The sequence below is a fragment of the Coregonus clupeaformis genome, chromosome 20 (genome assembly GCF_020615455.1).
Source record: "Coregonus clupeaformis isolate EN_2021a chromosome 20, ASM2061545v1, whole genome shotgun sequence".
NCBI classification, from domain to species: Eukaryota; Metazoa; Chordata; class Actinopteri; order Salmoniformes; family Salmonidae; genus Coregonus; species Coregonus clupeaformis.
In genome coordinates this window covers 27,751,095-27,763,665 of record NC_059211.1, presented here as the reverse complement: position 1 = coordinate 27,763,665, position 12,571 = coordinate 27,751,095, and the positions used below count along the sequence as shown (strand labels likewise).

The window sequence follows — 12,571 nt, the reverse complement described above, 5'->3', positions numbered from 1 at the left end:
TGCCCTATGTACATAGTCATTGAACACTTTATATGTATATGCTGTATTCTAGTTATGGCTCATCTTATATAACTACTACTGTACATACCTTTTCTATTCATATACTGTCCATACTGTCTATACACACCATTTATACATATATACTTCTATTCCAGACTCTGACATTGGTCGTTCTGATATTTCTTATTCATTTTAATTTGGGGGGGTTATTGTATTGCTAGATATTACTGCACTGTTGGAGCTAGAAACACAAGCATTTCACTGCACTTGAGATAACATCTGCAAATCTGTGTAGACGACCAATACACTTTGAGAGAGAGAGAGAGGGTGAGAAAAGAGAAAGAAAGAGAGAGAGCGAGAGAGAGAGAGAGAGAGAGAGAGAGAGGGAGAGAGAGAGAAAGAAGATGAGAGTGAAGGATGAGAGAGAGAGAGAGAGAAAGAATATGAGTGTGAAGGATGAGAGAGAGAGAGAGAGAGAGAGAGAGAGAGAGAGAGAGAGAGAGAGAGAGAGAGAGAGAGAGAAAGAAGATGAGAGTGAAGGATGAGAGAGAGAGAGAGAGAGAGAGAAAGAAGATGAGAGTGAAGGATGAGAGAGAGAGAGAGAGAGAGAAAGAAGATGAGAGTGAAGGATGAGAGAGAGAGTATCGTATCGCCGAAGTTCAGCGCTATAGCACGATTAAAATGTAATTAAAGGCAATGTTCCCGCTGCATTCATGGTAAACGCTGCATATGTCGGCTTAATCGGAAATGACCTTTAAAGTTTGGCGATACAGATTGAATAGAGCCCTAAACACCACTACTTATGATCCAGACCCCTCGCTATACCTTCCCTATATACCGTCCCAACCCCCGACTTGACTGCATATACCGTCCCAACCCCAGACCCCACACCCCAGACCTCACCCCCGACTTGAATGCATATACCGTCCCAATCCAAGAGTTCTCACCCTAGACCTCACCCCCGACCTGACTGCATTTACCGTCCCAACCTGAGACCCCACACCCCAGACCTCACCCCCGACCTGACTGCATTTACCGTCCCAACCTGAGACCCCACACCCCAGACCTCACCCCCGACCTGACTGTATATATGTATACTCTCCCATTTTCTACAGTATGTGGTTGAGACAGACTACACCCAGGCATCTGGTATGTGTTCTGGTCTGATCTTACTACCAGGGTCCCCAGTGTGCCTCTTCCCAGAGAGTGAGGGGGGGGGGGGGTTGAAACAGGAACATGTAAATCTTTAAGAGACTTGAGTTCAGCTCAAGTGTCTGGGTAAATCCTCCCACTCGGCTGTCTGCTCATCTCAGCTCATTCTCCTAATCTCCCTCGCTCAAACATCACACACTGCTACTACAGCCGTCCAGGATAATGCATCTAGTACCACTACAAATCTCCTGTCGACAGATGCAAGTAACATAAATGGTTGTAGCATCTGTCGACAGACTGTGGGATGCGACAACTTAAGAGGAACTTTGTTCCGGTACGCCGATTTTACGTCACTGATCATTTGGACAAATCACGATTTCGCAGGTGCTTGCATCTTTCCCATAGACTTGCCAGAACCTGGGTGAGAGTTTCCATTTTGAAGGGTGGGGACTTTGCTAGTCTCATTAGTATATTTTCTAAAACGTCTCCCCCAGAACTTAATCCAGCATTTGACGCAATTACGCAATATTTTAGTTCTGGGTGTTCGAGATCAAGAAACGACTAATAGCACTAATCATATGATAGTACTGGTTCTACACTGGGACTACTCCTAGTACTGGTTCTACACTGGGACTACTCCTAGTACTGGTTCTACACTGGGACTACTCCTAGTACTGGTTCTACACTGGGACTACTCCTAGTACTGGTTCTACACTGGGACTACTCCTAGTACTGGTTCTACACTGGGACTACTCTTTATTTATATCACTGTAGAAAGATTGAATATAGCAGTTGCATTGGTTCTCTCACTTCCATGGCGTTACTGGAGTCTGGCCATAATGAGTACAGAGTATGTCTCTAACGGAAAAATCATCACCATCACCATCATCATCATCATCATCATCATCATCATCATCATCATCATAATAGTCATCATCATAGTCCTCATCATCATCATCCTCATAGTCATCATCCTCATAGTCATCATCATAGTCCTCATCATCATCATCATCGTCATAGTCATCATCATAGTCCTCATCATCATCATCATCATCATCATGTGACTTACGTAGTAGTACTGGTTCCATTCGTTGGTGGCTTGGGCATGGGCACTCTGGATGTGTGAGGTGGAGCTGGGTGGGTGTGTGTGTGTGGCGTGAGATTGCGCGGCCATGAAGCCTGGCATCATAGGGATGGCGCTGTAGGCTGGCAGGACCGCGGCGGGCAGCACTGACTGGGCACCACCATTACTGACTGCATGGAGAGACACACCCAGCGACTTACACACATCAGCCTCCTAACAGACAGAGAGAGAGAGAGAACACACACACATTTAATGAACGCATGGAGAAACTCACTCAGGGGCTTCCTCACATCCCCCTCCTATTATTACACACACACACACACACACACACACACACACACACACACATCGACCCTCCTTAGTCTTATGATTCAACACCTGCTCTGGTGTGGACAGACAGCCTCTCCCAGCAGGATATCCGTGTCCTGTGTTGGGCTGAGGACTGTCATGCTCCCCAAATAAACACAGCAGCATCTAAATACCATAGCCCTTCCACACCACTGACATACTACTAGGATGGATTACACCCCAAGAGGGTACAGGGAGGGGGGATAGGAAGGGGCCGCTTGGGTAGGAGAGCGGGGGTCACTAAAGTTAACCAGAGAGAGACGTGACAAGGATGGGATATAGTGTGAGCTGGGGTATGGGGTAACAGCCAGGGATGGGACAGTGTTAGATGAAAGCTGGGACATGGAGTCCAAGCTACAGGCTAAGAGATGAGTCCAAGCTACAGGCTAAGAGATGAGTCCAAGCTACAGGCTAAGAGATGAGTCCAAGCCACAGGCTAAGAGATGAGTCCAAGCTACAGGCTAAGAGATAAGTCCAAGCTACAGGCTAAGTGATGAGTCCAAGCTACAGGCTAAGAGATGAGTCCAAGCTACAGGCTAAGAGATGAGTCCAAGCTACAGGCTAAGAGATGAGACCAAGCTACAGGCTAAGTGATGAGTCCAAGCTACAGGCTAAGAGATGAGTCCAAGCTACAGGCTAAGTGATGAGTCCAAGCTACAGGCTAAGAGATGAGTCCAAGCTACAGGCTAAGTGATGAGTCCAAGCTACAGGCTAAGAGATGAGACCAAGCTACAGGCTAAGAGATGAGTCCAAGCTACAGGCTAAGAGATGAGTCCAAATTACAGGCTAAGTGATGAGTCCAAGCTACAGGCTAAGTGATGAGTCCAAGCTACAGGCTAAGTGATGAGTCCAAGCTACAGGCTAAGTGATGAGTCCAAGCCACAGGCTAAGAGATGAGTCCAAGCTATAGGCTAAGCGATGAGTCCAAGCTACAGGCTAAGAGATGAGTCCAAGCTATAGGCTAAGTGATGAGTCCAAGCCACAGGCTAAGAGATGAGTCCAAGCTATAGGCTAAGAGATGAGTCCAAGCTACAGGCTAAGAGATGAGTCCAAGCTACAGGCTAAGTGATGAGTCCAAGCTACAGGCTAAGAGATGAGTCCAAGCCACAGGCTAAGAGATGAGTCCAAGCTATAGGCTAAGTGATGAGTCCAAGCTACAGGCTAAGAGATGAGTCCAAGCCACAGGCTAAGAGATGAGTCCAAGCTATAGGCTAAGAGATGAGGCCAAGCTACAGGCTAAGAGATGAGTCCAAGCCACAGGCTAAGAGATGAGTCCAAGCTACAGGCTAAGAGATGAGGCCAAGCTACAGGCTAAGAGATGAGGCCAAGCTACAGGCTAAGCGATGAGTCCAAGCTACAGGCTAAGTGATGAGTCCAAGCTACAGGCTAAGAGATGAGTCCAAGCTACAGGCTAAGTGATGAGTCCAAGCTACAGGCTAAGAGATGAGTCCAAGCTACAGGCTAAGAGATGAGTCCAAGCTACAGGCTAAGTGATGAGGCCAAGCTACAGGCTAAGAGATGAGTCCAAGCTACAGGCTAAGTGATGAGTCCAAGCTACAGGCTAAGAGATGAGTCCAAGCTACAGGCTAAGTGATGAGTCCAAGCTACAGGCTAAGAGATGAGTCCAAGCTACAGGCTAAGAGATGAGTCCAAGCTACAGGCTAAGTGATGAGGCCAAGCTACAGGCTAAGAGATAAGTCCAAGCTACAGGCTAAGCGATGAGTCCAAACTACAGGCTAAGTGATGATGGTAACGTGTATTACATCAAGGTTATACTATATCTAGAGAAAGAAGGGGAGAGTAGGGTGTGTTTTGGTGGGCACTGGTGTACCCTTCTGCATAGAGAAGATAGATTTGAGTTCTAAACTCTCTAGGACATTGGGTTGGAGGTGTTGAATAGCTAGGGTTTGGATATCTGGGGTGTGGGTTTTGGAGGCTTGGTATTCTGTCATGACAGACTGGGTCCCAGGATTAGAGGCTTGGTATGTGACTGTGTGTTTTGGGGGACTATGACATTTTGCACTGCGTCTTACCAGCTCAGCTGGTAGAGCATGGCGCTTGTAACGCCAAGGTAGTGGGTTCGATACCCGGGACCACCCATACACAAAAATGTATGCACGCACGACTGTAAGTCGCTATGGATAAAAGCGTCTGCTAAATGGCATATATTAACAGTGCCATTGTGTACTGTGCTGTGCTGTAGTGTACCTTGGTGGGGTCTCTGTGCTGGTAGGCTTGGGGAGGTGGCTGGGTCATGGGAGGCTGAGAATAGTACTGACTGACAGCCTGCATGTAGGAGCTGTAATCCCCATAGGACGGCACCGCCGCTGCTGCCACAGCCTGCTGGAACACAACAGGGATATGTTAAACACACACACACACAGGCACAAACGCACACACACATACACACACATTTCCCTACACAGGCAGGCAGGTGGATCAGTGGGAGTCAGTGGGCATGAGGCAGTCATACACAGACACACATACAGACATAAGTGTGCAGACACACACAAGCTTTTAAGACTGAACTCTGTGAAAGGTGATAGTCCTGCTTCACGGGTAACGTTTCATGTCGGATGACAGTGTGTGAGATAGTGCATGTGTGTCGAAGGCAGTTATTGTGTCTTCACAGTTTTATCAGATACCTGTGTGTCGTAACCCTGACGTGCCAGATACCGTGTGTGTCGTGACCCTGACGTGCCAGGTACCGTGTGTGTCGTGACCCTGACGTGCCAGGTACCGTGTGTGTCGTGACCCTGACGTGCCAGATACCGTGTGTGTCGTGACCCTGACGTGCCAGGTACCGTGTGTGTCGTGACCCTGATGTGCCAGGTACCGTGTGTGTCGTGACCCTGACGTGCCAGGTACCGTGTGTGTCGTGACCCTGACGTGCCAGGTACCGTGTGTGTCGTGACCCTGATGTGCCAGGTACCGTGTCTGTGCATGTAAAACTTAACTGCTTCCCACCCTACTTTACATAGTGTACTGTCCTACATGTTTACTTTACATAGTGTACTGTCCTACATGTTTACTTTACATAGTGTACTGTCCTACATGTTTACTTTACATAGTGTACTGTCCTACATGTTTACTTTACATAGTGTACTGTCCTACATGTTTACTTTACATAGTGTACTGTCCTACATGTTGCTTAGGTTGAAATACCTGTGTGTTATGATTCTGATCAGTATACCCCTGGGGGATATTAAAGTAACTGAGTACACACTTCACTGGCCTGTGTGTGCTCCTTGCTATAGTCCGTAGCGTGGCTCTCCTGGGGGGCGGTGCTGTAGCTCTGGGCTTGTGCTTGGTAGTGCTGGTACCACTGCTGCATAGCCTCCTACAATACAATCACGCAGACAAGTTCCCACCACATTACGTTCCAATCACATTACATTCCAATCACATTACATTCCAATCACATTACGTTCCAATAGCATTACGTTACAATCACATTACGTTACAATCACATTACGTTACAGTCACATTACGTTACAATGACATTACAATGACATTACAATGACATTACGTTACAATCACATTACGTTACAATCATATTATGTTACAATGACATTATGTTACAATGACATTATGTTACAATGACATTATGTTACAATGACATTATGTTACGATCACATTACATTCAAATCACATTACGTTACAATCACATTACGTTACAGTCACATTATGTTACAATGACATTACAATGACATTACGTTACAATCACATTACGTTACAATCATATTACGTTACAATGACATTATGTTACAATGACATTATGTTACAATGACATTATGTTACAATGACATTATGTTACGATCACATTACATTCAAATCACATTACGTTACAATGACATTACGTTACAATCACATTACATTACAATCACATTATGTTACAATGACATTACAATCGCATTACGTTAGTCACATTACGTTACAGTCACATTACAATGCCATTATGTTACAATGACATTACGTTACAATGACATTACGTTACAATCACATTATGTTACAATGACATTACATTACAATGACATTACGTTACAATCACATTACATTACAATCACATTACGTTACAGACAGATGGAGAGTGATGGAACTGTAGAAGTACTTGTGTAGTTGTGTAGTTGTGTAGTTGTGTGCTGCGTATTGTTTTGGTAACATTGGATTACTCATTTCCAGTGCCAATAAAGCTTATTTGGATTTTAATTTGATTAGACTAGAGGAAAGTGGATAGTATGGTAGTTAGGAGAGAGAGAGAGAGAGAGAGATAGAGAGAGAAAGAGAGAGAGAGAGCGAGAAAGAGAGAGAGAGAGAGAGAGAGAGAGAGAGAGAGAGAGAGAGAGAGAGAGAGAGAGAGAGAGAGAGAGAGAGAGAGAACGAGAAAGAGAGAGAGAGCGCGAGAAAGAGAGAGAGAGAGAGATACAGTTATATTGCTTTATATGGTGTAGTATACAGTGTGGGGGAGTGGAGCACCAGATGGAACAGAATACACACTGCCAAACATTCAGTATCTCTCTCTCCCTCTCTTCCTTAGCCCATCTCTCTCTCCTCTCTCTCTCTCTCCCTTAGCCCATCTCTCTCTCCCTCTCTTCCTTAGCCCATCTCTCTCTCCTCTCTCTCTCCCTCTCTTCCTTAGCCCATCTCTCTCTCCTCTCTCTCTCCCCCTCTTCCTTAGCCCATCTCTCTCTCCTCTCTCTCTCTCCCTCTCTTCCTTAACCCATCTCTCTCTCCTCTCTCTCTCCCTCTCTTCCTTAGCCTATCTCTCTCTCCTCTCTCTCTCTCCCTCTCTTCCTTAACCCATCTCTCTCTCCTCTCTCTCTCTCCCTCACTTCCTTAGCCCATCTCTCTCTCCCTCTCTTCCTTAGCCCATCTCTCTCTCCTCTCTCTCTCTCCCTCTCTTCCTTAACCCATCTCTCTCTCCTCTCTCTCTCTCCCTCTCTTCCTTAACCCATCTCTCTCTCCCCCTCTCTTCCTTAGCCCATCTCTCTCTCCTCTCTCTCGCTCCCTCTCTTCCTTAGCCCATCTCTCTCTCCTCTCTCTCTCTCCCTCTCTTCTTTAGCCCATCTCTCTCTCCTCTCTCTCTCTCCCTCTCTTCCTTAACCCATCTCTCTCTCCTCTCTCTCTCTCCCTCTCTTCCTTAGCTCATCTCTCTCTCCTCTCTCCCTCTCTTCCTTAACCCATCTCTCTCTCCCCCTCTCTTCCTTAGCCCATCTCTCTCTCCTCTCTCTCGCTCCCTCTCTTCCTTAGCCCATCTCTCTCTCCTCTCTCTCTCCCTCTCTTCCTTAACCCATCTCTCTCTCCGCTCTCTCTCTTCCTTAGCCCATCTCTCTCTCTTCTCTCTCTCTCTCCCTCTCTTCCCTAACCCATCTCTCTCTCCTCTCTCTCTCTCCCTCTCTTCCTTAACCCATCTCTCTCTCCCTCTCTTCCCTAACCCATCTCTCTCTCCTCTCTCTCTCTCCCTCTCTTCCTTAACCCATCTCTCTCTCCTCTCTCTCTCTCCCTCTCTTCCTTAACCCATCTCTCTCTCCTCTCTCTCTCCCTCTCTTCCTTAACCCATCTCTCTCTCTCTCCCTCTCTTCCTTAACCCATCTCTCTCTCTCCTTCTCTTCCCTAACCCATCTCTCTCTCATCTCTCTCTCTCCCTCTCTTCCTTAACCCATCTCTCTCTCCTCTCTCTCTCCCTCTCTTCCTTGACCCATCTCTCTCTCCTCTCTCTCCCTCCCTCTCTTCCTTATCCCATCTCTCTCTCCTCTCTCTCCCTCCCTCTCTTCCTTATCCCATCTCTCTCTCCTCTCACTCCCTCCCTCTCTTCCTTAACCCATCTCTCTCTCCTCTCACTCCCTCCCTCTCTTCCTTAACCCATCTCTCTCTCCTCTCACTCCCTCCCTCTCTTCCTTAACCCATCTCTCTCTCCTCTCTCTCCCTCCCTCTCTTCCTTATCCCATCTCTCTCTCCTCTCACTCCCTCCCTCTCTTCCTTAACCCATCTCTCTCTCCTCTCACTCCCTCCCTCTCTTCCTTAACCCATCTCTCTCTCCTCTCTCTCCCTCCCTCTCTTCCTCTCTCACTCTCTCTCTCCATCTATCTCTTATTCTTCCTTTCTCTCTACATAACTCTATCTCTCCCCACTCTCTCTATTTTCACTACCCTGTCTACCGCAACACAGCACACTCTCTCTCTTTCTCCATCTCGCCAACACATGACAGAATTGTGAGTAATTGCAAAAACAACCTGTCTCTATGAGGAAGCACGGAAGACATACTGACTTACTGTGCAGAGCTCAACAGTTTGTGTGTGTGTGTGCTCACCCCTGCGTACACACGCGTGTCTGTGTGTGCATGCGTGTGTGTGTGTGTGCGTGCATACGTGGGTGTGTGTGCCTGTGTGTGTGTGGGTGTGTTACCTGTGAGTATGCCTGGCTGTAGTGGCTGTAGTCTGCAGAGGTATCGGTGCTGTAGGGGGCTGGGGTATGGGAGGTGGATGGTTGGGAGACAGGGGGCATAGCACTGCTGTACACCCCAACTAGAGGCTGCCCTGCCTGGGCTTTACAGGCCGCCGGGGCTGCATGACAGCCCAAACAACCACACAGAGAATACAGACAAATACACACAGCCATAGGAAAAGGGGACATCATCTGTTATAGTTCATGTGAGTCAACATGACTTTTATTTTTTAATAACAAGCCCCAACAAGTTCTAAGAAACATCTTCAAAGAAGCAACATGTCCTTTAGACTGGGTCATATCCATGAATGTGAATGAGTGTGCGCGCGTGTTCGGTGTGTGTGTGTACTTTACCTTGCAGCACCATGCCAGGTAGCACACTAGCTAGATTCAGGTATGGATTGGAGGGTAGCTTCATCTCTTTAGGGGGTTCACCCAGGAGAGAGGACTGACTGCTGGGAGCCTGGAGACAGACAGAGATAGGTAACATTTTACTTTACCACACTGTGCATGATTTCTACAACTTCCATCATATGAATGTATCGTTAATGCATTCAACAATGCTGTAGATGTTCAAGTCACAATGCTGTAGACTCTTTAAGACTAAGTGTTGCCTCCCAGCTTGCCTCACCATCAGCCCTCTATATAACTACCTAATCACCCCATACAGCCGTGTGTAACTCAGTTTGTTATTCTATCATGTAACTTAAGGTCCTGTGACTTCTATCCTCCCCTTGAAATCCTTCTACCCCCCCCCCCCACACACAGCGGAGTCGCTCACCACCTTCCGGAGACATTTGAAACCCCACCTCTTTAAGGAATACCTGGGCTAGGATAAAGTAATCCTTCTACCCCCAAAAAAAAAAAAGTAAAAAAAAAAAAATTTGTAAAGTGGTTATCCCACTGGCTATAGGGTGAATGCATCAATTTGTGAGTCGCTCTGGACTAGAGCGTCTGCTAAATGACGTAAATGTGCCCTTGAGCAAGGCACTTAACCCTAATTGCTCCTGTAAGTCGCTCTGGATAAGAGCGTCTGCTAAATGACTAAAATGTAAATGTAAATGTAATGAACTCCACCCACAGTGGCAGTCAGATGTCGGTGACTGGTTGCATGGTGGACACACATACATAACACACACACGGTGTTATGTGGGCTCTGTTATGATGTTATGGGGACCCTGTGGCTCCATAACTCCAGACTGGGAGAGGTGGGAGAGGACTAATGATGAAACTCAGGTCGTGCCATAACACAGAAAGAAAGAAAGAGAGAGAGAGAGAGAGAGAGAGAGAGAGAGAGAGAGAGAGAGAGAGAGAGAGAGAGAGAGAGAGAGAACAGTGAGAGTGCGAGAGATACAGTGAGGGAAAAAAGTATTTGATCCCCTGCTGATTTTGTACGTTTGCCCACTGACAAAGAAATTATCAGTCTATAATTTTAATGGTAGGTTTATTTGAACAGTGAGAGACAGAATAACAACAAAAAAATCCAGAAAAACGCATGTCAAAAATGTTAGAAATTGATTTGCATTTTAATGAGGGAAATAAGTATATGAACCCCTCTCAATCAGAAAGATTTCTGGCTCCCAGGTGTCTTTTATACAGGTAACGAGCTGAGATTACAAGCACACTCTTAAAGGGAGTGCTCCTAATCTCAGTTTGTTACCTGTATAAAAGACACCTGTCCACAGAAGCAATCAATCAATCAGATTCCAAACTCTCCACCATGGCCAAGACCAAAGAGCTCTCCAAGGATGTCAGGGACAAGATTGTAGACCTACACAAGGCTGGAATGGGCTACAAGACTATCGCCAAGCAGCTTGGTGAGAAGGTGACAACAGTTGGTGCGATTATTCGCAAATGGAAGAAACACAAAATAACTGTCAATCTCCCTCTACCTGGGGCTCCATGCAAGATCTCACCTCGTGGAGTTGCAATGATCATGAGAACAGTGAGGAATCATCCCAGAACTACACAGGAGGATCTTGTCAATGATCTCAAGGCAGCTGGGACCATAGTCACCAAGAAAACAATTGGTAACACACTACGCCGTGAAGGACTGAAATCCTGCAGCGCCCGCAAGGTCCCCCTGCTCAAGAAAGCACATATACATGCCCGTCTGAAGTTTGCCAATGAACATCTGAATGATTCAGAGGAGAACTGGGTGAAAGTGTTGTGGTCAGATGATACCAAAATGGAGCTCTTTGGCATCAACTCAACTCGCCGTGTTTGGAGGAGGAGGAATGCTGCCTATGACCCCAAGAACACCATCCCCACCGTCAAACATGGAGGTGGAAAAATTATGCTTTGGGGGTGTTTTTCTGCTAAGGGAACAGGACAACTTCACCGCATCAAAGGGACGATGGACGAGGCCATGTACCGTCAAATCTTGGGTGAGAACCTCCTTCCCTCAGCCAGGGCATTGAAAATTGGTTGTGGATGGGTATTCCAGCATGACAATGACCCAAAACACACGGCCAAGGCAACAAAGGAGTGGCTCAAGAAGAAGCACATTAAGGTCCTGGAGTGGCCTAGCCAGTCTCCAGACCTTAATCCCATAGAAAATCTGTGGAGGGAGCTGAAGGTTCGAGTTGCCAAACGTCAGCCTCGAAACCTTAATGACTTGGAGAAGATCTGCAAAAAGGAGTGGGACAAAATCCCTCCTGAGATGTGTGCAAACCTGGTCTGACCTCTGTGATTGCCAACAAGGGTTTTGCCACCAAGTACTAAGTCATGTTTGCAGAGGGGTCAAATACTTATTTCCCTCATAAAAATTCAAATCAATTTCTAACATTTTTGACATGCGTTTTTCTGGATTTTTTTGTTGTTATTCTGTCTCTCACTGTTCAAATAAACCTACCATTAAAATTATAGACTGATCATGTCTTTGTCAGTGGGCAAACGTACAAAATCAGCAGGGGATCAAATAATTTTTTCCCTCACTGTACATAGAAAGAGAGAGATAGACAGAGAGAGAGATAGACAGAGAGATAGATAAAATAAATAAATAAAAATAAATGCATTTAGGTTCAATCCTGAGGCGACAGACTGAAGGGTCTGGAACCAGTTTCTTTGCCTGCTCTTCGTGTGTGTGTGTGTAGGCATGCATGAAGAGAGAGAGAGAGAGAGAGAGAGAGTGAGACAGTGTGCATGCGTGTGCGTGTGTCTATGAAAGAAGCCAGAGAAAGAAGCCAGAGTTTCTGAGGTCTAAATCGGGTGAAAAAGCCCAAGGCCATAGAACACCAACTCATAAACAAATCAGAAGGGTCAGAGGAGTCAGAGAAAGACAGAAAGGAGGACGAGGAGGAGGACGAGAGAGAGAGAGAGAGAGAGAGAGAGAGAGAGAGAGAGAGAGAGAGAGAGAGAGAGAGAGAGAGAGAGAGAGAGAGAGAGAGAGAGAGAGAGAGAGAGAGAGAGAGAGAGAGAGAGAGAGAGAGAGAGAGAGAGAGCGAGACAGACAGACAGACAGACAGACAGACTGACAGACTAACAGACAGACTGACAGACAGATGACAGACAGATGACAGAGGAGTCTAAAACCAGAGAACC

The 12,571-nt window shown here is 46.5% G+C and overlaps 1 protein-coding gene across 2 annotated transcripts in view; it reads right to left on the bottom strand.

The window, feature by feature from the left end:
• The window catches only part of raver2 (ribonucleoprotein, PTB-binding 2), a 125,930-nt gene that overhangs the window by 3,304 nt on the left and 110,055 nt on the right, over positions 1–12,571 (bottom strand). The window contains exons 10-14 of one of the 2 annotated variants that reach the window (XM_041840088.2): positions 9,383–9,491; positions 8,990–9,147; positions 5,811–5,924; positions 4,793–4,927; positions 2,222–2,449 (exon numbers count right to left, since the gene is read on the bottom strand). In XM_041840088.2, the coding sequence (XP_041696022.2) occupies positions 2,222–2,449; positions 4,793–4,927; positions 5,811–5,924; positions 8,990–9,147; positions 9,383–9,491 (744 nt within the window). The remainder of the gene's footprint in view (positions 1–2,221; positions 2,450–4,792; positions 4,928–5,810; positions 5,925–8,989; positions 9,148–9,382; positions 9,492–12,571) is intronic. The other variant, XM_041840089.2, reaches the window with a different exon arrangement.